The sequence below is a fragment of the Bolinopsis microptera genome, chromosome 7 (assembly GCF_026151205.1).
Source record: "Bolinopsis microptera isolate Bmic1 chromosome 7, MBARI_Bmic_1.0, whole genome shotgun sequence".
NCBI classification, from domain to species: Eukaryota; Metazoa; Ctenophora; class Tentaculata; order Lobata; family Bolinopsidae; genus Bolinopsis; species Bolinopsis microptera.
Genome location: NC_087078.1, coordinates 19,529,591 through 19,555,318, shown reverse-complemented (window position 1 = coordinate 19,555,318; position 25,728 = coordinate 19,529,591). Strand labels below are relative to the sequence as shown.

Below are 25,728 nucleotides of genomic sequence, written 5' to 3'. Positions count from 1 at the left end.
TCAATTTGCAATACTTGCGAAGTTAACAGTTAGGTTGCTACAAGTCTAGATAGATTGTGACGCGGAGACCAGAGATAAATCATAAAAGTTGTGATCACACGACAACAAGTATACACAGGTACTACTATACACACTACTATACACACTACTATACACAGGTATACACAGGTACTACTATACACACTACTATACACAGGTACTACTAAACACACTACTATACACATTACTATACACAGGTACTACTATACACTACTATACACAGGTACTACTATACACAGGTACTACTAAACACACTACTATACACATTACTATACACAGGTACTACTATACATTACTATACACAGGTACTACTATACACTACTATACACAGGTACTACTATACACTACTATACACTACTATACACAGGTACTACTATACATTACTATACACAGGTACTACTATACACTACTATACACAGGTACTACTAAACACACTACTATACACTACTATACACAGGTACTACTATACACACTACTATACACTACTATACACAGGTACTACTATACACACTACTATACACAGGTACTACTATACACAGGTACTACTATACACAGGTACTACTATACACACTACTATACACAGATGAGCACATTATTAGTTATTACATAGAGTTTACTATCTGGTCTCGAAGCAGATCCCTAGTGATATCCCAGATGGCACATATCCAGTAAACATAAGTCATACAATAGGCGGGTAATGAGTTGCCTTAGTGTTGAGTAATAGAAATGGTACACTGCGAGCCATGTGGTGTAATGATTAAGTTGTAATGGGTTCAAATTTTTAGCGGCAAATGTTATTACAGACGGGTCCGAAAGAAATTTGTATTCCTGCCGTGTGGAAGTGAAGTTTTGTAACTCATTAGTTACTTTTACTGGCTTGAAGAGGAATAAGGATGTCTGGTTGAAAGTTAGGCTAGAGGCTGGAGTACCTCATTTTTAGTTTATCTTAAGTCCGAATGTTTATTGTGAAGAACGTGCGTGCAAACGAATTTGAAATTTTGCGCGAGGTTAATTGGCCTTTATAGAAATGAAATGTTTTCGCGCGTTACGTTAACAACATCACACGTTTGGTAAAATTCATCGTGATCAACACTGCCTAATATTTTGTAACATTAAAATGTTTAATTTTATACTAGAACATGACACGGTATTTAACTTAACTCGTTTCTATATTTGTCAGACAGATCACGTAAGAATAGGGTTTTATTTAACGTTTGTGTCGAGGCAGGTGCCTCTAAATTTAGTGGAAGATGACCATATTATGTTTTTATCGGTATTAACCGCAGCTGTAATTTTAACTGGTCAAATTATTAATTGAGCTTCATTATCTTTAACCATAAAATAAAAAAGCTACCAAGCTTCCGATAAATTAGCAGGCTATATTTTTAATTATTAGAAACATCGGGTGCGTGGTTTCATTTCATCAAGGGTAAACATAAATAGATAAATGATAAATCACATGACAATAGTGGCAATTAATCAAAAAAAGCCACGAAAACCTAAAAACACACAACAAAATTATATTTCAACAAACAAGCAAAAAAAAGGAGACTAACATTTCATCCTCATATTTGAGTAGTTTAGCTCGGAGTTCTGCTATCTCAGTGTTGTAAGCCGGAGTATTGGGTCTGGAGCTATCACGTGAGTCTGTAAACGACTCGTTCAGACTGATTGTGCTTCTCCGGCCGCTTCTGTTGCTCTGAAAAAATATACAATTATAAGTGGATAATTGAGGTCATTGTTATTTACTCGGATAGTTAGAGTTGTTGTTATATAATTGCATTATAACGGAAAACAACAATTTCTGGATGTATTATAAGTTTTGTTAAGGAAACAACCTAGCTCCACTGATAGAATCTGCCCGAAACTTCAATAAGAACCGGATAGTATAACTAACCGGCTCACATATAGCAATATATATTGTAGAGCCTGTTTTAGTAGGTAAATGGTTAACGACAAAAAGGGAAGTTTACCAAACCATTACAATTAGAGGTAGTGTACACTCTATACTATTACAGTTAGAGGTAGTGTACACTCTATACTATTACAATTACATTATTATATAAGGTAGAGAGCGAAAGGAAATCTCATCTATTTCACTGTTTCGTCAGAAATCAGAATATCATCTCTCACTGTTTGTCCACTTACAGTTCAAATAGTACCAGAGCTCCCACTTTCGTGAGGACGTAATCTGGTTTAAAACCAAATTACCTAGATTTTAACTGCAAATCCACGATATACATCTGTAAACTGTAACATGTGTAAACTGTAACTGCTACATCTGTCTCAACCCGCAGCTCAGTATAGTAGTAGTACCAGTATTATAGTAACCAGCTCTAATAACCTTGCAATTCACATTTTACAATAATTTATCTATTACCGCACTAACAGTCATCATATTGAATGACATACACAGGCGCTGGTAACTGTTACCATGGCAACATACAGTCTCCCTGCTGAGCACTCACTAACAATACTAGCTGCAACAATACAGGAATGTAGTGATATCATTTCCTGGGTAAAATCTAGATTGTAACTCTGATCCTCCAGTAGCCATGATGGAGACAAATGTACATGAATAACACTCGTACATTAAGTAATAAGTTAGAATATCGTGTGAATGTCAGAGCCAGAAAATGCATGTACTTTATTGTGTGCATTAAGAGTATAATAGCAGAGTATTGGTAGATTAGAGTATAATAGCAGAGTATTGGTAGATTAGAGTATAATAGCAGAGTATTGGTAGATTAGAGTATAATAGCAGAGTATTGGTAGATTAGAGTATAATAGCAGAGTATTGGTAGATTAGAGTATAATAGCTGAGTATAATGTAGAGTATAATGTAATTGGTGAAATGACAGAAGAGGAGATCTGGTACATTTTACTCTGTTACAGGGCTGAGAAGTGTATATTGTGATACACCTAGTATACCTACCTGGCTAGTATCTCTGTGAGTCTGTAACTAGAGTCATAATGGTATTCTAGTGCTGTAAACAGGTCTGAACACCATGTTACTGATAACACTCTACACTGAGAGATGTGTGAGGTTCACACCTTAACGTGCAATACACACTGTCACGTGCAATACACACTGTCACGTGCAATACACACTGTCACGTGCAATACACACTGTCACGTGCAATACACACTGTCACGTGACGCCACAAACTTGGCACAGAACCATGCAACATTATGCATGGTACCCAGTGTTGGCACAGAACATTGCAACATTATGCATGGTACCCAGTGTTGGCACAGAACATTGCAACATTATGCATGGTACCCAGTGTTGGCACAGAACATTGCAACATTATGCATGGTACCCAGTGTTGGGGGGGGTGTGTGTGTTATACAGAACATTGCAACATTATGCATGGTACCCAGTGTTGGCACAGAACATTGCAACATTATGCATGGTACCCAGTGTTGGGGGGGTGTGTGTGTTATACAGAACATTGCAACATTATGCATGGTACCCAGTGTTGGGTGGGTGTGTGTGTTATACAGAACATTGCAACATTATGCATGGTACCCAGTGTTGGCACAGAACATTGCAACATTATGCATGGTACCCAGTGTTGGGGGGGTGTGTGTGTTATACAGAACATTGCAACATTATGCATGGTACCCAGTGTTGGCACAGAACATTGCAACATTATGCATGGTACCCAGTGTTGGGGGGGTGTGTGTGTTATACAGAACATTGCAACATTATGCATGGTACCCAGTGTTGGGGGGGTGTGTGTGTTATACAGAACATTGCAACATTATGCATGGTACCCAGTGTTGGCACAGAACATTGCAACATTATGCATGGTACCCAGTGTTGGGTGGGTGTGTGTGTTATACAGAACATTGCAACATTATGCATGGTACCCAGTGTTGGCACAGAACATTGCAACATTATGCATGGTACCCAGTGTTGGGTGGGTGTGTGTGTTATACAGAACATTGCAACATTATGCATGGTACCCAGTGTTGGGTGGGTGTGTGTGTTATACAGAACATTGCAACATTATGCATGGTACCCAGTGTTGGGGGGGTGTGTGTGTTATACAGAACATTGCAACATTATGCATGGTACCCAGTGTTGGGTGGGTGTGTGTGTTATACAGAACATTGCAACATTATGCATGGTACCCAGTGTTGGGTGGGTGTGTGTGTTATACAGAACATTGCAACATTATGCATGGTACCCAGTGTTGGGGGGGTGTGTGTGTTATACAGAACATTGCAACATTATGCATGGTACCCAGTGTTGGGTGGGTGTGTGTGGTATACAGAACATTGCAACATTATGCATGGTACCCAGTGTTGGGTGGGTGTGTGTGTTATACAGAACATTGCAACATTATGCATGGTACCCAGTGTTGGGTGGGTGTGTGTGTTATACAGAACATTGCAACATTATGCATGGTACCCAGTGTTGGGGGGGTGTGTGTGTTATACAGAACATTGCAACATTATGCATGGTACCCAGTGTTGGCACAGAACATTGCAACATTATGCATGGTACCCAGTGTTGGGGGGGTGTGTGTGTTATACAGAACATTGCAACATTATGCATGGTACCCAGTGTTGGGTGGGTGTGTGTGTTATACAGAACATTGCAACATTATGCATGGTACCCAGTGTTGGGGGGGTGTGTGTGTTATACAGAACATTGCAACATTATGCATGGTACCCAGTGTTGGGTGTGTGAGTGGTACGTTATACATAATATACCACGTGTCACGTGGTACACCTTGTACAGGTACCACTAATGGTTCTTAATATCTGCCAGTGCTATTAACTGATTACACTAGATCTAGTGTATCTAGTGTATGTTACCATGGTAACGGTACTAGGTGCACCAATACAGTGGGCAGGTGTAACATTTGTACCGTTTAGCGAGTATTTTTCTTATTTTTCTAATGAGTTTACAACATGCAACATCGATAAAATGGTGATCAGTTCATGTACTCTCAAATCAACTGTCAGTTTCGTATATTACCTTAGTATTGCTGTACAACTACTATATTTTAGTAACATACTAGTGATGATGGGCTAACGTGCATAATTTATAGATTAAAACCAGTCTAGCCAGAGCACCGATGTAAAAGTACAATATTAATCTCATCTCTTTAATCTGCGTCGAAATTTGAGTGGTCGATGAATGATGAATCATAATTTCAGTTTGAATGGAAAATTTCCATTCAAACTGACGTTCTACCTGTTCATTTCAGAACAAGTAGAACGCAGAACTGTCGTCCAATCCAATAACCGGTCAAATCAAAATCAGACGGTAAAATTATTAAATGATATCACAATTATTGTCAATTTAGTGTAGATGTAGGTACTAGGTAGATCTGGTATGTACCATATCCTAGTTTACAATTTCGCTGGGTGTCAAGAAATGAGATATGAAATTGTGTGAGCAACAAAGTGAAATTGAATAACTGATAAGATCAAATTAACAAAGGTGGTAATTTTTATCTTACACAAAAACTGTCATTTTCTTGATATCTGTTAAAGTGTCTTGAAGTCGGTGTTTTAACGGATAAAACCGTAACATCAATTTTTATGTTACATTTCCCACTAGGAATGATAAAAACCATTTCCCACTAGGAATGATAAATATCATTTTTCATAGTTGGAATAAGAATGAACGGAACACGCTTCAGTACTGCACTGGAGTACATTTTACGGCGTGGGTGGTAAGCGGGAGAGAGATGTACAACATAGTCGTATAATATGTGGCTTTAAAACGGCTCTTGCCTTACCGGGAATAAATCTCTCCCTGCTGAGAAGATTATTGCAATAAACTTGACTTGTACTACAGAGTGGAGTGTTTGATAAATATTGTAATTTATAGTGAAGTGGACGTGTTATTATACATTGGTGTTTTTACATTTTGTTTTAATTAATCAATGTATTTTTAGACTGCGAGTTTGGTAAGATTGTTTTATCAGTATGTAAAATTTGCCCAAAACCATATTTAATGATCGAACGTCTAGTCTCAAATATAGCTGCAATCTCACTCTCTAATCTTGTATCTGTCAGGCGTCTTACTCTCCCACTCTTCCGCCCCTAAGGATTGATCGATTCCGGAATCCGGCCTAGTTAACATTTAGTCGAGAGACTGTCTTATTATCTTCCTCTCTTCCACTGTCCACCTCTAACCTTTAGTCGAGAGACTGTCTTATTATCTTCCTCTCTTCCACTGTCCACCTCTAACCTTTAATCGAGAGACTGTCTTATTATCTTCCTCTCTTCCACTGTCCACCTCTAACCTTTAGTCGAGAGACTGTCTTATTATCTTCCTCTCTTCCACTGTCCACCTCTAACCTTTAATCGAGAGACTGTCTTATTATCTTCCTCTCTTCCACTGTCCACCTCTAACCTTTAGTCGAGAGACTGTCTTATTATCTTCCTCTCTTCCACTGTCCACCTCTAACCTTTAGTCGAGAGACTGTCTTATTATCTTCCTCTCTTCCACTGTCCACCTCTAACCTTTAATCGAGAGACTGTCTTATTATCTTCCTCTCTTCCACTGTCCACCTCTTTAATCCTTTAGTCGAGAGACTGTCTTATTATCTTCCTCTCTTCCACTGTCCACCTCTAACCTTTAGTCGAGAGACTGTCTTATTATCTTCCTCTCTTCCACTGTCCACCTCTTTAATCCTTTAGTCGAGAGACTGTCTTATTATCTTCCTCTCTTCCACTGTCCACCTCTAACCTTTAATCGAGGGACTGTCTTATTATCTTCCTCTCTTCCACTGTCCACCTCTAACCTTTAATCGAGAGACTGTCTTATTATCTTCCTCTCTTCCACTGTCCACCTCTAACCTTTAGTCGAGAGACTGTCTTATTATCTTCCTCTCTTCCACTGTCCACCTCTAACCTTTAATCGAGAGACTGTCTTATTATCTTCCTCTCTTCCACTGTCCACCTCTTTAATCCTTTAGTCGAGAGACTGTCTTATTATCTTCCTCTCTTCCACTGTCCACCTCTAACCTTTAGTCGAGAGACTGTCTTATTATCTTCCTCTCTTCCACTGTCCACCTCTTTAATCCTTTAGTCGAGAGACTGTCTTATTATCTTCCTCTCTTCCACTGTCCACCTCTAACCTTTAATCGAGGGACTGTCTTATTATCTTCCTCTCTTCCACTGTCCACCTCTAACCTTTAATCGAGAGACTGTCTTTAAGGTTTTTTTTTAAAGGGTGCCAAGGGTGCCAGCACCCTTGCCTCAAATTTTTTCATCGAAAAATTAAAATTGTCTGAAACGAAAAAAAAAACATATTTTCTTGGGGGGGGGGGGGGGGGGGGGGGTGAGGTTAGGATTGAATTGACCATGGTTAATGAGGGTCTGTACATGCTCAAATAGTGGGCCTGTGGATAGCTTGGATGTGTTTTATTACAGTGTAGACTTACTTACATGGGTCTATAAGGTGGAATAGTGGGTCTGTTGATATTGATAGTGGGTCTGTTGTTATTAAGTGTGTGTCTACTCGCTTAATAGTGGGTCTTTGTGGAATAGTGGGTCTGTTGATATTGATAGTGGGTCTGTTGTTATTAAGTGTGTGTTTACTCGCTTAATAGTGGGTCTTTGCTACTCTGAAATGGGTCTGTAGATTGACTTGTGGGTCTGTAAGATGAAATAGTGGGCCTGTTGATATTGATAGTGCGTCTGTTGTTATTAAGTGTGTGTCTACTCGCTTAATAGTGGGTCTTTGCTACTCTGAAATGGGTCTGTAGATTGACTTGTGGGTCTGTAAGATAGAATAGTGGGTCTGTTGATATTGATAGTGGGTCTGTTGTTATTAAGTGTGTGTCTACTCGCTTGATAGTGGGTCTTTGCTACTCTGAAATGGGTCTGTAGATTGACTTGTGGGTCTGTAAGATGAAATAGTGGGCCTGTTGATATTGATAGTGGGTCTGTTGTTATTAAGTGTGTGTCTACTCGCTTAATACTTTAATAGTGGGTCTTTGCTGCTCTGAAATGGGTCTGTAGATTGACTTGTGGGTCTGTAAGATGAAATAGTGGGCCTGTTGATATCGATAGTGGGTCTGTTGTTATTAAGTGTGTGTCTACTCGCTTAATAGTGGGCCTTTGCTACTCTGAAATGGGTCTGTGGATTGACTTGTGGGTCTTTAAGATGAAATAGTGGGTCTGTTGATATTGATAGTGGGTCTGTTGAATTATCAACTGTGTGTCTACTCCCCCATTATCTGTCATAACATCCAAGCAAACATTCTAGAAGACTTCTATAAATAGTCAATAGTGTCCCCTAGACCGTAGGAAATGTAAAAATCTTAAGACGATGAGGCCTGAGTAAGTCGTAAATTCTGATTGGAGAATGCAGATTGCTGTTGTGAAGTTACCAAATTTACGTGAGTACTTGATTCTTTTCAATCCCAGTTTATTGCTGTCCTACAAATTTCTTTAATGCCAAATGTCGTCTAAAACACCCTGTTTCGCAAAAATTTCCCGGGGGGCTGCGCTCCCCTAGCCCCCACCAAGGGGCTGCGCCCCTGGACCCCGCTGGGGGCTGCGCCCCCAGACCCCTGCCACAGCTTGCTCGCTTCGCTCGATGCGCAGCTGGATTGAACACGTCTGCTCGCTTCGCTCGCTGACAGCCCCCAACAAAGAAAAATTCTGGCTACGTCCCTGTACGTAAGTACTTGATTCTTACAATCCCAGTTTATTGCTATCCTACAAATTTCTTTAATGCCAAATGTCGTCTCAAACACCCTGTTTCACAAAAATTTTCCAGGGGGCTGCGCACCCCCGACCCCTGCCACAGCTTGCTCGCTTCGCAGCTGGATTGGACGCCCCCCTCAAATAAAAATCCTGGCTACGTCCCTGACGATACCTACATCTTTATACTATAAGTATAAAGCCAGTATTTTGAGGGGTATTTGTAAGTTTTCCACATATGTATGAGTAGACATTGGAAATCAAATTTTCAACCAAAATGTGGTGGAATATCGCATATATTATTAAATCAAAGTTCTAAACAAGGGATAGTTTAAAAAACAACGCCCAAGTCTAATCTTTCCCTAAAACAAAAACTAAAAATTAAAAACTTCATTGCAATTTCCGCCAATATCTCTTGTCATAACTCAAATTACGGAGATAATGCAGGTCAAAGATATTATTTAAATAAAGATTTCTTTTACATAAATCATGCACAATCAGCGAGAATAGATTGCTTTGGGGTCTTCCTCTTCTCCCTGGTAAGTCCAGTGTATTGATGGCAAAAATGAGGGAAGAAAACGCTGGTCCGTCAATAGGACCCCGCAAAACATGTCCTAACATTCTCCATCGACTACGGGCCACTTTTTCTGACAATGGTTCAGCATTGCAGCGTTTATACAAGTTTTTGTTGGAGATGACTCCTGGGTACTTTATATTCAAAATAGTGCGAAGATGTCTGCGGTGTACAACATCTAGTTTTTCAAGGAATATTTTGGGGACGGCCCAACAGGATGAGTTGTACATAAGAACCGATACGACTAAAGCATTATACAGTATTAGACGTTTGTTTAGGGGCAGTTTATCACTCCAGGCCTTCTTGTAATTGTTAAAGGCAGCATATCCCAGGTTTATGCGACGCTGAATATCAGCTTTGCTACACAAGACGGACCCTAGAGTGATACTTTTCCTCCATGCTTCATTCCCCGACACTAATTTTCCATCACTGTCGACTTCACCCGTACTAGCTAAATAAACATGAGTGAAGTCCGTTTTGTCTTCATTGACAAAGAGGTTCCATTTCTCGAGTATAGCTGTTGCCTGGGGCAAAATAGCTCTCAAGTTGTCTTCCTCTTCATCATTGAAGTCAACATCATCAGCATATTCAGTGTCAAGTGGAAGGCCAGCAATAGTAATCGGGGGGATCGGCCTATCTAAACTGATTGTTATAGTCCATCTAAGTTCATTCAAAGCACCAGCCAAGACAAGGGTGAACAGACAGCCGGATAGACAGTCACCTTGGAAAGCTCCAAGGAGACTTAAAAACTCGGCTGAAAGAACTCCATTTACCTTCACCCGTAGCTTTGTGTTGGACAACAACAACCGGACAATCCTCAGCTCATCCTCAGTACAGCCACACAGTTTCAGGAGTTCAAGAATCGTAGTGCGTTTGATCGTGTCAAATGCACTAGACATATCAATGCCCATGCGATGATACTCCCATTTCTTTCTTTGGACAACTGACAGTAGAACTCGCTGACACCAAACAATATCAGCACAAGAACGAGCGCGTTTATATGCGCACTGCCATGGACCAGTGAAGGCGTTCACTTTTTCTTCTATCCTTTTAAGAGTAGCCATAGACAGAATTTTTCTGGCTGCATTGGACAAGGTGAGTGGACGTAAATTCTTCAGAGGACCAATAGGTTTTTTTGGCTTCTGTAAGGGTGTTATAGTAGCCTCTCCAATGGAAATGGGGAAAGTATGTGTCTCGAAACAACTGTTGATGATTCCAGCATAATGTTCATGGACTGTACTATTAGAGTACTTAATTAGCTCGTTGGGTATTCCATCGGGACCATTTGCCCTCCCATTTTTCAAGCTAGAGGTGGCTGCATGTATTTCAACTCCAGTAAAAGGGACATTGAGAGCACGTGGTAGTCCCTCAAAAGGCTCGAGAGGTTGCTCATTGCGAGTCAGCTGTTTTTCGAGATAGTCTCTAACAACAGAAGCTTTCATGTCGTCAGATGCAATCAAACAGCCATTTTCATCATGAACACCAATCGAGTTATTAGGTGGTTTACTTTTCTGAAGATGTCTTACTGCTTCAAACATTTTCCTTGAATCGTTTGTGTTAGTAATATCACTATAGGTCTGATCAGCTTGAGCAGACCTCACTTCAACTAATCTTTTCTGGATACTATTAGTGAGGTGGTTGATGGATGACCTCAATGTAGTTCGATCAAGAGATTGATTATTGTTAAGTAGCTGTCGGAGATCGTGACGCTTTTCAACAAGCTCTTTGAGAGTGTCATCACTGCTGTGATGTTTCAAGCGAGCTTTAGGTTTTGGGCCGATGGAAACATTGGCAGCATCACGAATATGAGACATAAGATTTTGAAGGTCGGCATTTGGATCGTTGCTGGTCACAAAATTTGAGAACTTGCCTTCAAGGGCCAAGTGATATTTATGTTGCATATCTTTGTTGCTTACAAGTTCTGATATATTATAAGAAGGAACACGACGTTGTTTAGGTTTGAAACAAAGATGAATGTTGCTGAAATTGATGCGAGCAATGACAAGTCTATGATCTGAAAATGTTTTAGTACCAGCATAAGTTCTTGATTGAGTCAAAAGACACTTAGATCTATTTCGGCATAGTATGTAATCTATTTGAGAGTATACAGGCAGTGTCTTCTTACTGTACCGACCAGCCGACCAATCCTTCCGCCAACCAGTAAATGATGTAACACGTCTGCTAGGTTGTATAAAACTAGTGTTCACAGCAAACAGATTATTTTCTGAGATAAAATCCAGTAATCTAGAACCATTTTCGTTCCTTACTCCCATTCCGTATTTCCCCATATATCTACCAAAACCCTGTTCAATATCAGAAGGAGATAATTTACCCAGTTTTGAATTAAAGTCACCCAGAAATTGCAACTCCACATTAGAGGGTACATTCTTAGCCTCTCTTAGCTGCCCATAAAAGTTATCCAAAACAACTGGATTTTTACGGACTAGCCCCTGATGTGGACAGTAGGCATTGATCACCCTGCAACGTAGGGGTGTACCGCTACGTGAGGGGATGCAAATATCGACATAGCATACCCGGTCACTGATGTACTTCCAGCAAACCACATAGTTCATCATGCGAGGACTGATTATAAAACCCAAGCCTCCATGGCGACTTTCCAACTGCTCGAACAGAAACAAGTTAAAACCGTTGCGCAAAACAAGGCTGTCTGATTCGGTGACTTTAGTTTCCTGCAGAGCGCAGATGTCGACATTGTACTTTTCACAGTCTAATCCTAGTAACTCACGTTTACTATGTAGGCTATCATCTTGCTGAACACCGAGCCCACGGATGTTAAATGTGGCGAAGCTGATCATTAATGCAATGGTTGTTGATACAAATGATTTCTTCTTCGGGTTAAATATGTTGGAGTTGGCGTCACCACCGTCTCCACCGCTGACATTACTCGAACGGACCATCTAAAAATATACCATATATGAATAGTAAATATAATTATTCTGACGGAAGAAGGTCATCAACTTCAAGTCCTAAATTATGGAATGTAATATTTAGTCCAATCTCTAAGATTGTTGATAGGGAAAGTTCAAAAAATTGGATTAAAAAATTTGGTGGTGAACTGTTACTGCGAGCGCAGCTCAGCCAGCGAGCCACATTCAATGGAAAAGTGGGTCTTTAACCCAAAAAAGTCAGCACCATTGGGTGGGTCTGTGGCACCCAGAAAAAAAAACCTTAACTGTCTTATTATCTTCCTCTCTTCCACTGTTCACCTCTTTAATCCTTTAATCGAGAGACTGTCTTATTATCTTCCTCTCTTCCACTGTCCACCTCTTTACGAGGTCGGAAAATTCACAGCACAACTTAATTGTGTTATTGCGTCATATGAAGTTAAGCTTGGAAGTGAAGGACAACAATCAAAATGGCAAACATCAGACACAACCCGTCCGACTATCTTGTAATTGTCCCCAGTTTTGTGTTGTTGTTGTTACACTTATCCTCTCACTCTCTCAACATTCCACGTCCAACACTTTATTCTCCACCACACAATTAGAAAAACAAATGAGCTTGAGGTTATCGTGTTTTAAAGTTTATCACCTTTATCCAAAGAAAATATGTTTAAAACCAACGATGTAACGCGTACATGATGTGGTTTATCTCGGACTAACCGTCACACTTGCACGTGACCGAGCGTGAAGTTGCTTGGTTACAGTATTTTTACCTCAACTGCTTCTACACTAATGTTCCTTCCTCTTTTCACATTAATTCAGAAACATATGAAATGTCAGCCATGTAAGTCAAACCTTTTTCTAATGATATAATACCAAATTTATCGAAGTTTCATTGGCAATTCTAGCCTCAATCAGTAACGGAAGATGGATTGTAGCCTTTCCGTTTCGACTAATAAATTTTCCTTATATCAATTGTATATATATATATTATACAATAAATGTTTGGCAACCCCCCGGTCCCCCCCCCCCCCCCTAGTTTGGCAACCCCCCCCCCCCCCCCCCCTAGTTTGGTAACCCCCCCCCCCCCCCGCTAGTTTGGCCCCCCCCCCCCTAGTTTGGATCAGTCTACAGAAATAAAGTATCCAGAGACGACCGTGTACTAACTTTAATAAGATTGCGATGAATTATTGAGGTATTACAACTTACATCTGCTAGATCGCTTAGTAGAATCCCAAGAATTGAAACCTTGTGAAGCTGATAGTTGACGTGGAATGAGACTTTGTCAAACTCTAATTCAAACTAGTAAAATTAGTTTTTTATCTTTAAAACATGTCAGTTAGAGCATAACAGAACGATATCGCATAAACTAAATCTTCGAAATTTTTCGACAGAGTTATTTCCCTAAAATACCGAACTTTAGCAATTTTGTCCAATGCACAAAACAACTAAGAGAATTGTGCCAGAAATATTGATAACACGTTGAATAAAGTTGAAAGTACCTCAAGAAACTGATTTAACTTTTTAAGAGCATTGCACGATGAAGAATTTCAGGTATTTTAAGACACCAAGCCAATGTGTGCTAAGGTGAACCGGAAAAGGAAAATCCAAGACTATTTTACAGGTTGGAATTTGAAGATTTTTGGTCGGGAATATAATATTATCTATGGCTTTAAAGAATCGCACATATAGTGCGATAGTAGTGAAGATTTAGAGATTGCTCAGCAGTTTCCCTCCCTGCTAGAGTACTAGCACAAGATACGTCATCTCCTGGTATAGCTTATAACTAGAGTACTAGCACAAGATACGTCATCTCCTGGTATAGCTTATAACTTGATAGTTAGTTTCAACTAAATTATAGTTCAAAAGCCTCGATAGCTGAATTAAGTATGACCAGCTGTGTGCATCTCAATTATCATTACTATTGTTTAAGTTTATTTCACGCCTCCTCTCCAAACGTTTTATTTATGAAGGAGCAAACGACTAATCAACTTTTAAGAAAGTGACGTATTGCACGTTGAAGATCATAAAAAGGACTTGAGTATATAGGTATTACTTGAGTGGCAATCGTAAATTTGAGCAACTTTAAAATTGCCACTCCCCATGCTCCTTCCTTCCTTCAGTTTTCGCACGTACACAATAACGAGCTTTTAAAAGTACAACACCCGTGGTGAAGTAACACATGATTAAAAAGATTAGCGATTGTAATATTTACCGCAAAATTACTAGTTTTAAATGTTATGCATTTTCCGCACAGACGCATTGCGAACAATAGAATTAGACTCGTTGCGAGCAGTACTACTACGAATTTATTTATTCTTTATTAAACGCTGGGAAATTTGGAGCCTACACATTTACAGTTGCGAGACTACTCTGCACTGTTCTGCACCATGCTGTTCTGCGCTGTATCTGCGCTTTACAGATCGTGACGTTCGATTATCAGTTAGTTCTACCATGTACAAACTCTCAACAAGACATCAACTTATCTAGGAGTTATAAACTTAATGAGTCGAAGGGCTACAAGGCTTCTTTTCAGAGTGCTGTCATTCAGAAGTTTTTCTCATGTTTGACAAACAAAACGAATTGTATCATAACCTTGAATAGTAGAAACGACCGTGAGAATTAAGATATTATTTATGGATACTGTACTTGGACAACTTATTATTATTCGCAACAACTCGGTCAAATAAACTTTATCTTTAGATAAAAGTAAATTCCACAGCATAACTTGTAGATAGCTATCAGAATTCCACAGCAAGACTTTAATACAGCCTTCATGCCACGGTATAGCTTTTAGATAGCTATCAGATATATCCATACATGCGGCAATGAGTAATACATATTATAATAGTGATAATGTGTTACTTTGACTTCTTATTAGGTGTCTGACATGGGCAGCTATGCTATTGGCAGCTTTACAGGTTGCTATCGACACTTAAAACTTTGTAATAAGAGTTAGAAGGTTTTCTTTCTAGCTTTCTAGGCGTGAGAACGGAAAGTTTGCAGCCTTGTAAGAATTTTAGTGCATCTTGTTTGAGATAAAAATGAACGTAAGCCGTTTAATCTGTTACAAATTAATTAAAAAATCTGTTAATTTGTTGACTCGTGGATCTGATATTAATTTCATGTTATAATGAGAGTTATTTCTATTTAAAGCTAATAAATAAATTAATTAATTAAGTTTAAAAGTCACCTGTTGAGCGAGGTAATCGTCTCTTTCGTTAGCAACTCGAATATATTTCTCGTGTATCTCGTTCCTCTCCAGAACCACGTTTTGTAGTGACGTCAACATCACGTGACATAGCCCGTCCACTTCACTGAAAAAACGGTTAATGACCATTAATAACCATTAATGACCATCAATAACCATTAATGACCATCAATGACAATGTCAGTACTGGCAAAATACAAAATACTGACATTAATGGTCGTTGCATTTCCCCCAGAAACATTTAGATACGGAAAATCTTCCCAAATTATACGACTCTGCATATTATATTCTGATGTTTACTGCAAAATAACGCATACATTTCCATGAATGTACGACAAATTGTGCGATTCCGCACCCACCGAACCCAACTATTCCCTCTGCCTTAGTCAAACTCTCTCAACACACACAGTACACACGTGTCTCCTCCTGATTACACACGTGTCTCCTCCTGATTACCTCTCATTAGGGGAGCACAGTGGAAGTAGTGGCCAGCTCGGGCACGACACACAGGACAAACATAATAACACCGCCAATATCATTCTCTCAAAACGGAGTCCGAGTAGCAGGTGGGGGGGGGGAGTAGCAGGTTACAAGTGTGTCAACATATTTTGGCACTTTGCCAATTCATGTTTTATGGAGCTCATTTCATATTATTTTACAAAATATTGTTTTTCTTTATATGTGGAGTTGTAGGACAGGTCCAGGTGGCCCAATGATCGGTAAAGTTTAATTGTGCTAACTCGAGACTCCCGCACTTTAGCCCACATTTTGGCTGTTGTTCATGAGTGGGGATGCTTCAGATGTCCCTTCTAAAATGACATTCATTTTATATGATTAAATTCCATAGTACAATCTTTGTATTCCATAGTACATGTACATAGTATTCCATAGTACAATCTTTGTATTCCATATAATATAGCTATTCAGTTACTGTTCTAAGACACAAGAATAACCGGTTTCCTCAAAGCTTAAAAGATAAAGGGCGGTAGATTGTATTTGGGCGTGGACCATGGTTATAGAATATAGATGGTTCTAGTCATGAGTGAGAAAGTTTCAGCAATCAGTGACTCAATCTCGTTTAGAGCAGGTTTAGGTTGCTTCACACGTATGTAATGTAATGTAGTGTCATGCTGTTTGTAACTACACTCTGCAACTCTAGTAATGTAACTATTTAGTTATCGAAGGTTCTTATACTTGAGAGAGAATTCAATTTTTCATTTCTGCAAAATGTTTCCTTTTAAATAACTAGTGATCTGTACAATAATAATTGCAACATCTCTTAAAACACACACATATTGGGAAGAAGAATAACATTCTCAATGATCCCGACATGTAAAACATTGTCTCCCAACTCGTAGTAACATGATAGCTACAGTGTCTAGGAGACGTGCAGCTCAACATATTTTAACAAATAGACGAAAACTTGGCACACCTAACGAGCTGTACAAATCCAGTGTTTGTGGTATAGTAGTATTTATAGTAGTATTTATAGTAGCCAATAGTGGCTCGGGGCTAAAGAACTGATTGGAGATTCACAGGGGGGGGGGGGGTGACTTGTTACAGTTGATAGCGATATATTTGTAGCGACAGTCGACACCCTCATATTAAACATACCATTACAATTATTAATTGTACCTTGATAATAATGAGCTGGCTGATGAAATTGTGCCTGCTCGAAGTAGTTCTCGAAATTATATTTAAATATATAGGAGGTCCAGAATTACAAAATAAACTAAATTTTATTCTGAGGAATGTACTTGGCAGCTCTGATGAGAACTGATTCAGAACCATAACAGCCTACTCCTTAGTCGCTTAATTTTTTCGACTGATGAGTGATGACAAGGTCATGTTTTAGCAGTTCGAATAAACGCTGTCCTTGCGTGCAGTTTGAAAAATACTATGCATAATATTAAAGAAATGAGGTCATGGTATTCCCAGAAATAAGGTCCTAGTAATTCGAATAAATGCATATCCAACAGATGCTGAGCTGTCCTCCTCCTAGCACGACGAAGAGGCGCTACGCTCTAACCAATGTGTCCGGACTGAAACCTGCGCAGTGTCCGCAGTGAAACCAGCGCTGTGTCCGCAGTGAAATCAGTGCTGTGTCCGCAGTGTCCGCAATGAAACCAGTGCTGTGTCCGCAGTGAAATCAGTGCTGTGTCCGCAGTGTCCGCAGTGAAATCAGTGCTGTGTCCGCAGTGTCCACAGTGAAACCAGCGCTGTGTCCGCAGTGAAATCAGTGCTGTGTCCGCAGTGTCCGCAATGAAACCAGTGCTGTGTCCGCAGTGAAATCAGTGCTGTGTCCGCAGTGTCCGCAGTGAAATCAGTGCTGTGTCCGCAGTGTCCGCAGTGAAATCAGTGCTGTGTCCGCAGTGTCCGCAGTGAAATCAGCGCAGTGTCCGCCGTGTCCGCAGTAGAGTGTACCACAGAGAGAACATATTGTTTAACCACCTTATCTATGGTGTACTGGGTGTCCTCTACTTATATGTTACGTTTAACAGTTGTTTGAAAAATAAGGAGGGTTGGAATGTAGACGATACGAGCTGTGGGCCGTCAGCTGTCAAACTTTTAACTTTAATTTTATAAGGAGGAGGAGGAAGGTTACTTGGTATCAGCGGTGTAAGGTTACGATATGTCGCTCCAGCCACTGCTTTATAAGGAGGAGGAGGAGGAGGAGGAGGAGGAGGAGGAGGAGGAGGAGGAGGAGGAGGAGGAGGAGGAGGAGGAGGAGGAGGAGGAGGAGGAGGAGGAGGAGGAGGAAGGTTACTTGGTATCAGCGGTGTAAGGTTACGATATGTCGCTCCAGCCACTGCTATCAAAAGTCGCATCAGTCTGATTATAATGTTATGACACACTCTACTGTCTCCGACCTCCCCCCTCCCGCTCTTTTCTCCCCCCCCCCCCCCTCCCCCCATTCCCTCTCTCTACAGGATATACTGGGTCGAACATAACATCACTGTTCTATGTCAACCCTTCTAACTTCTAAGTAATACTGGACTAATCCAAATGTACGACAACATAATCCCATTTCTATTACACAAACAGTGACCCGCACTTATATCACTAGCAGGAACCCGTATAACCCTAAAACATATAGACGGTACAGTACGTATATAATTTCCGGTGGGAACAATAAAAGTTTCCGCAGGCTTGTGAACAATATGGGAGAGAGAGGCCAACAAAGCGCCACCACTTCACGGGCCAACTATTCTCATCATAACACAAAGCGTTAAAAGGTTTTACGGACAAAGCAAGTGTTTGTCAAAAATCTAGGGGTATGCTACGATAGTTTTAAAAACAGGCCTTACAGACTTGGACATCAGTGATTCATCTTACTATATCCTGCTAGTAGTATACACTAGTAACACTACCAGTAGTGTGTTTCTTATCCAGGTGCATGAGACGCTTCTTTATTTCTAAAAGTACATAAATTGCTCAACTTGTATCATTTAATTTACATAAAATGTCAGGCAATACGTTTATGATTAAATACAAGAAGGAGCAGTAATGTGACTGTAAAAATAAACAATTTCACTTTTGTGAGGGGGTAGACACAGGAATGTTGTTGTGACAGTTGAAAGCAGCACACACTTTGTACTATTACGGCAATCGCCACTCTTGTTGGTCAGGGGGTGATGAATGTTATAACACACATAACCCCGGCATGCGCAGGGATTATATTTCAATTTTTCCCGCGACGCGCGGGAAAAATTTATAATAATTTCGAGTGCGAAGCACGAGGGATTATTATGAAAATAACCCCGACGTGCTTTAGCACGAGGGGTTATTTTAATATAACTTAAGCGTGCCGGTGTTATGTGTTATAAACCCCTCCGGGTTAGTGCTAGGACCAACAAATTTGACATTTTACTCTTAATTCTAGCTATATGAGATCATTATGGAAAATATGAAATGGAATTGGGGACTTCCAAATAAATACAACTAAGGTACTATGACTTTTGAAATTGGCGTTATATCTAAACATTATTCCTCAGTCAGAACGTTGAATGAATATGAATATCGATAAGGGGCGTCGAGTTAAGCCTGGCAAGCGATAAAAGCTAATAATGATATCGTGTCATGAAGTTCATCAAAGTAGACGACTATAATACATGGCTCATATCAAACTCGACAAAATTAACCGAACCGGACAAAATCAAATGTAACCGTCGAGACAAGTTTTGGAACTGGTCCAATTAATGTAAGAGTTTAAGTAATGTAGTGTGCTGGAGTTTTGCCAGCGCCTGCAATTAGACCGATACGTAGATCGAGTGTATTTATAGTTCTTACGTTAAGCCATAGGTCACGTGACATTTTTTACCAATGCGCGTCGTAGTAGTTAGTCACGTGATACACGTCATCAAAACACGTGACAGTACGCGGTTGAAATTCTCATGGAATATCAAAACAAAACAAATCTTGTTGAGCCAAATTAGCGGGGCGGGATTATAAAAGCTGTGCCGGGGTTATTTATTCAGCGGGAAAAAACTAACAGCGGGAGCCGGGATTATCAGAATCTATTTAGCGGGAGCCGGGATTATCAGAATCTTATTCTATCCCGGAGGGGTTTATAATATGTTACTGTGCGTAAAAAAAGTGTCAATAATAAACTGCTCCACTAATAATATGGTCGTGTACGAGTTGGTCCGGTATTTTGTACTTGCTGATTATATACTGTTTAGCTCTAAACATCTATACTATATAATATTATATCGTAAGAATGATACCAGTGCAATCATGATGCTACTTTAGTGTGAGTCTTTAAAAGGCAAATATGAGCATCACATCACAAAATGCCCTTTTACAGACAGACTGTCACGTGACCGAACATGATCACATGTGATGAGCGGATGTGTATCCTGGCTGTATATACCCGCTAAATGCTGATAATAAACATTATGTGGAACTGAAAGTGTATCTTCTGAAGTTATTAATACTGTAGTTTGTAGTTTGTATGGGATATATGTATATATACCCGTAGTATATTATAGTTAAAACATGTGACGTAGATCAGGTAATATTCATGATTTAAAATGCAGATTATTTTAATATATAGTCAACTGTCAAGGTATTACGTGTGCCGGGTGGTATTTAGATATTTGCTAGTAGAGAGAGCCTGGTAGTTAGAGATCGGGATCTATTTAAAGAAAAGGTGTGGGGATATTCTGTGTTCATTTTCTTAGGTGTAAGTGTTCGTATTCTTTTACTTAATAAGCTGGTTTAATGTACTCACGGCTTTTGAAGAGATTCCGGTTCAATATAGCTTGACATGACCACATCGTTCGTTTCTGTGAGCTGCAATAAAATATGAATTAATTGGTCTGAGTGAAATTGTTAATTTATTGGTTAATCAAAGTTAAGTTTCAAAGAATTATAATGACTCATATTAAGAGTTTACAGATGTAAAATAACATTGTGAAATAAATATTGTTAAATGATATAAGAATGAGAATCAGAAATGATATAAACATGAAGCGATGTAACAGAGCCAATATATTTGATGTTGCCATATAACCTACCACCAATGAGTAAGTGTAATGAATGTAACAAAAGTTTATTTGTGTTTAACACCATCATGTATATTGTGTGTGTGTGTGTGTGTGTGTTTTACACTATAGAATTAGTCGCTACAACTACCAGATTACCAGTGTAGTAGTCGCTACAACTACCTCCCCCCCCATTATCTTACTACTCTCAGTGGACTAACCTCCTGCAGCTTGGTCATCAGTTCCTTCTGGACCACCTCAGGAAGGTGCTGTACCCGCTCTATGTACATGTTCTTGTTATCACACTGAAACAGCAACAATTCTTATCATCATAGTAATAAACTGAAATTTAATAATGGTTCACTACTATTAAGATAAAACTCAGCAGTGTTTAATCTTATCATACCGTACTTTTCTTAATAAACTTCTTAATAAACTTTTCTTGAGATAATTTATAATCTTGACGTGTGGATTAAAAAAATGCTTAGTGAACATTTGAGAATGTTCGATTACAAGTTAAACATAACCTTGTTTAATGTTTTTGTTACATTTGACCAAGTTTCTAAGCTTTGATCTCTCAGACTAGTTTTCCCAAATTCCAGACAAAACGAGAACTTGCCGAAGTCTGAACTATCATAATCACGACGATTAGAACAAGATTTTAAAATTATTCTTTAAAATACCCAGAAATACTGAGATAATAAACGGCCACGTTTAACAAACTCCGTCACACAACTCCCACTGGGATGTGACATGCGTGAATCACATCTGAATAACACCATATATGGCCATGTCACGTGATTTAAGTTTGGATATACATTACATAATATGGCATTAAAACAATATTTTCTCATATATAATGAACCCGACAACCTTCTATAATTCCTAGAATCACAGCGTATGAGCTCCCTTGAATGATGTCCATTTGAAACCGTGTGACTATTTTAATCAGTTCAGTACAAAGTGACAAAGGTCACGTGACCTCCTGAGCTCTTGTATTACCTGGAATGCGACTCCTAGGATAAGCGTAAACAGCTTCTCCAGTTCCACTACCGTCAAATCTGAAAAATCGTTGTAAAAAGTTGGACTCTGGAAGAATTATCAAGTATTGTAAGATAGTTAATTAAACCGTTAGTTACGTAGCTAGTTTGATTTTCGGATGTTTTCCTCATCGGACAATGTTTCCAGGAGAAAGTATTCTGAGCACTGAGCAGCCTAATGTAGCCCCCTACACATGATGTTGGGTGACACCCTCTCCCTCCTAATGTAGCCCCCCCCCCCTACACATGATGTTGGGTGACACCTGCACCCCCCCCCCAATGTAGCCCCCTACACATGATGTTGGGTGACACCCTCTCCCCAATGTAGCCCCCTACACATGATGTTGGGTGACACCCCCTCCCCCTAATGTAGCCCCCTACACATGATGATGGGTGACATCCCCCCCCCCCAATGTAGCCCCCTACACATGATGTTGTGTGACCCCCCCCCCCCCCCCCCCAATGTAGCCCCCTACACATGATGTTGGGTGACACCCCCCAATGTAGCCCCCTACACATGATGTTTGGTGACACCCCCCCCCCCCCCCAATGTAGCCCCCTACACATGTTGTTGAGTGACAACCCCCCCCCCCCCCCAATGTAGCCCCCTACACATGATGTTGGGTGACACCCTCTCCCCAATGTAGCCCCCCTACACATGATGTTGGGTGACACCCTCTCCCCAATGTAGCCCCCTACACATGATGTTGGGTGACACCCCCTCCCCTAATGTAGCCCCCTACACATGATGATGGGTGACATCCCCCCCCAATGTAGCCCCCTACACATGATGTTGGGTGACACCCCTCAATGTAGCCCCCTACACATGATGTTTGGTGACACCCCCCCCCCCCCAATGTAGCCCCCTACACATGTTGTTGAGTGACAACCCCCCCCCCCAATGTAGCCCCCTAAACATGATGTTGGGTGACACCCCCTCCTCCCAATGTAGCACCCCTTAACATGATGTTGGGTGACACCCCCTCCTCCCAATGTAGCCCCCTACACATGATGTTGGGTGACTACCCCCCCCCCAATGTAGCCCCCTAAACATGATGTTGGGTGACACCCCCCCCCCCAATGTAGCCCCCCTACACATGATGTTGGGTGACACCCCCCCCCCTACATATGATGTTGGGTGACACCCCCTCCTCTCAATGTAGCCCCCCTACACATGATGTTGGGTGACACCCCCCCTAATGTAGCCCCCTAAACATGATGTTGGGTGACACCCCCCCTACACATGATGTTGGGTGACACCCCCACTAGCCCCCCCCCCCCCTACACATGATGTTGGGTGACACCCCCCCCAATGTAGCCCCCCCCCCACTACACATGATGTTGGGTGACACCCCCCCCCCCCCCCCCCAATGTAGCCCCCCCCCCCTACACATGATGTTGTGTGACATGTCCACCCCCCCCCCACTAGACCCCCCCCTACACATGATGTTGTGTGACATCCCCCCCCCATGTAGCCCCCCCACTAGCCCCCCCCCCTAAACATGATGTTGTGTGACATGTCCGCCAATGTAGCCCCCCCCCCTACACATGATGTTGTGTGACACCCCCCCATGTAGCCCCCCCTACACATTATGTTGTGTGACACCCCCCCCCCCCCAATGTAGCCCCCCCCCCTACACATGATGTTGTGTGACATGTCCACCCCCCCCCACTAGACCCCCCCCCTACACATGATGTTGTGTGACATCCCCCCCCCCCCATGTAGCCCCCCCCCCCCTAAACATGATGTTGTGTGACACCCCCCCATGTAGCCCCCTACACATTATGTTGTGTGACATCCCCCCCCCCCCCCAATGTAGCCCCCCCCCCCCCCACTAGCCCCCCCCCCTAAACATGATGTTGTGTGACATGTCCGCCAATGTAGCCCCCCCCCCCCTACACATTATGTTGTGTGACACCCCCCCCCCCCCCCCAAATGTAGCCCCCCCCCACTAGCCCCCCCCCCCCCTAAACATGATGTTGTGTGACATGTCCGCCAATGTAGCCCCCCCCCACTACACATGATGTTGTGTGACACCCCCCCATGTAGCCCCCTACACATTATGTTGTGTGACACCCCCCCCCCCCCCCAATGTAGCCCCCCCCCCCCCCACTAGCCCCCCCCCCTAAACATGATGTTGTGTGACATGTCCGCCAATGTAGCCCCCCCCCCCTACACATTATGTTGTGTGACACCCCCCCCCCCCCCCCAATGTAGCCCCCCCCCCTACACACGATGTTGTGTGACACCCCCCCCCACTAGCCCCCCCCCCTACACATGATGTTGTGTGACACCCCCCCACTAGCCCCCCCCCCCCCCCCCCAATGTAGCCCCCCCCCCTACACAATGTATGATTTGGAAATTTTATCGAGTGGTTCAGAAGTCTAGCAGATAGTGAGCTAGTTTTATGTTGTCGTCAAAGTTGCGCAGCAACATAATGGATTGAACATCACGATACATCTATTTTAGGAAATAAATAGCCATCCAGTATCATCTTTTTGCTTTATGATCTCATTCCATTTTCAAGCATCACTACGTCAAATATTGATAATGGAAACATGCCAAAGACAGCATGACTCGGATATAGCTTGATTTGAATTTTAAGTTAAACGGTTATCAGTTATGGAAAAACCAGGTATTTTATATTTTATTGGCTGGCACCAAGTGCTTATCGAAATAATGACTGGTTATTGAGGTGTTTTGAGACCACACAGGATTCATTTTTGAATATCTTATTGCAATAATGCATACCAATATCTATTTATAGTAACGGAATGCCTTCAAATAGCCCAAAATGTTTAGAAACTAAACTGTTAGTACTAAAATATATTTCCCAGATCATAATAGCTAATTGGAATGGGAATGTTATTAAAACATAGGATATCAGTAGTGAGAGGCTATGTAAATATAGATAATATAACTTACATGATTGAGGCTGAGAACCGACCAACCGTACATCTGGTAGTTTTGAGATCAAAATACTGTTTAATATCTCCTGAAGATATGGGATAAGTTATGGTAACCGCACTATGACTAAGGCTGAGGGTTAGGGTTAAAGTGCTGTCGTAATGTTATGGTGTTTTCGTAATATTATGGTGTTTTCGTAATATTATAGCGTTTTCGAAATATAGTGGTTTCGTAATATTATAGTGTTTTCGTAATATAGCGTTTTCGTAATATAGTGTTTTCGTAAGAGATACCTGTGTCGTAATATAGTGCGTGAACCTGAGTTATTGTTAAATGCAGCTAGATATAAGATATTTTACAGGAATGTTTTAATTGTTCAGCTGTCTTAAGCAACTGTATCAGTAAAATTACAAGATTCTTTGTAATTTTATGAAACCTAACCAAAATGCAGTTTAGTGGTAGTGTTTAGTGTTATTCATGTTGTTACATTATAGCCTAGTAGATTATAATAATAAGTTTTCAACATTAATAAATCTATCAAAATATAATTTACTTCGTAATAAAATATGAGATTTTTCAGGAGGGAGTTGAGGTTTTCGATTCGTTGTTTAGGATCATCTCCAACATCTTTATTTATCCGGGACATGGTGAATCTTGCTGGAGATCTGTAACAGTTCAAATGTTACTCCTGCAGTTTGAGTTACGAAACAGTTCAAATGTTACTCCTGCAGTTTGAGTTAAGAAACAGTTCAAATGTTACTCCTGCAGTTTGAGTTAAGAAACAGTTCAAATGTTACTCCTGCAGTTTGAGTTACGAAACAGTTCAAATGTTACTCCTGCAGTTTGAGTTACGAAACAGTTCAAATGTTACTCCTGCAGTTTGAG

General features: G+C 40.9%; 1 protein-coding gene across 2 annotated transcripts in view; it reads right to left on the bottom strand.

Moving 5' to 3' along the window:
- LOC134818235 (girdin-like) overlaps positions 1 to 25,728 on the bottom strand; it is a 63,853-nt gene that overhangs the window by 22,384 nt on the left and 15,741 nt on the right. For both annotated transcript variants that reach the window (XM_063827711.1, XM_063827712.1), the window contains exons 3-9: positions 25,397 to 25,508; positions 24,862 to 24,931; positions 21,898 to 21,956; positions 21,117 to 21,200; positions 20,643 to 20,704; positions 15,392 to 15,515; positions 1,596 to 1,738 (exon numbers count right to left, since the gene is read on the bottom strand). In XM_063827711.1, the coding sequence (XP_063683781.1) occupies positions 1,596 to 1,738; positions 15,392 to 15,515; positions 20,643 to 20,704; positions 21,117 to 21,200; positions 21,898 to 21,956; positions 24,862 to 24,931; positions 25,397 to 25,508 (654 nt within the window). The remainder of the gene's footprint in view (positions 1 to 1,595; positions 1,739 to 15,391; positions 15,516 to 20,642; positions 20,705 to 21,116; positions 21,201 to 21,897; positions 21,957 to 24,861; positions 24,932 to 25,396; positions 25,509 to 25,728) is intronic.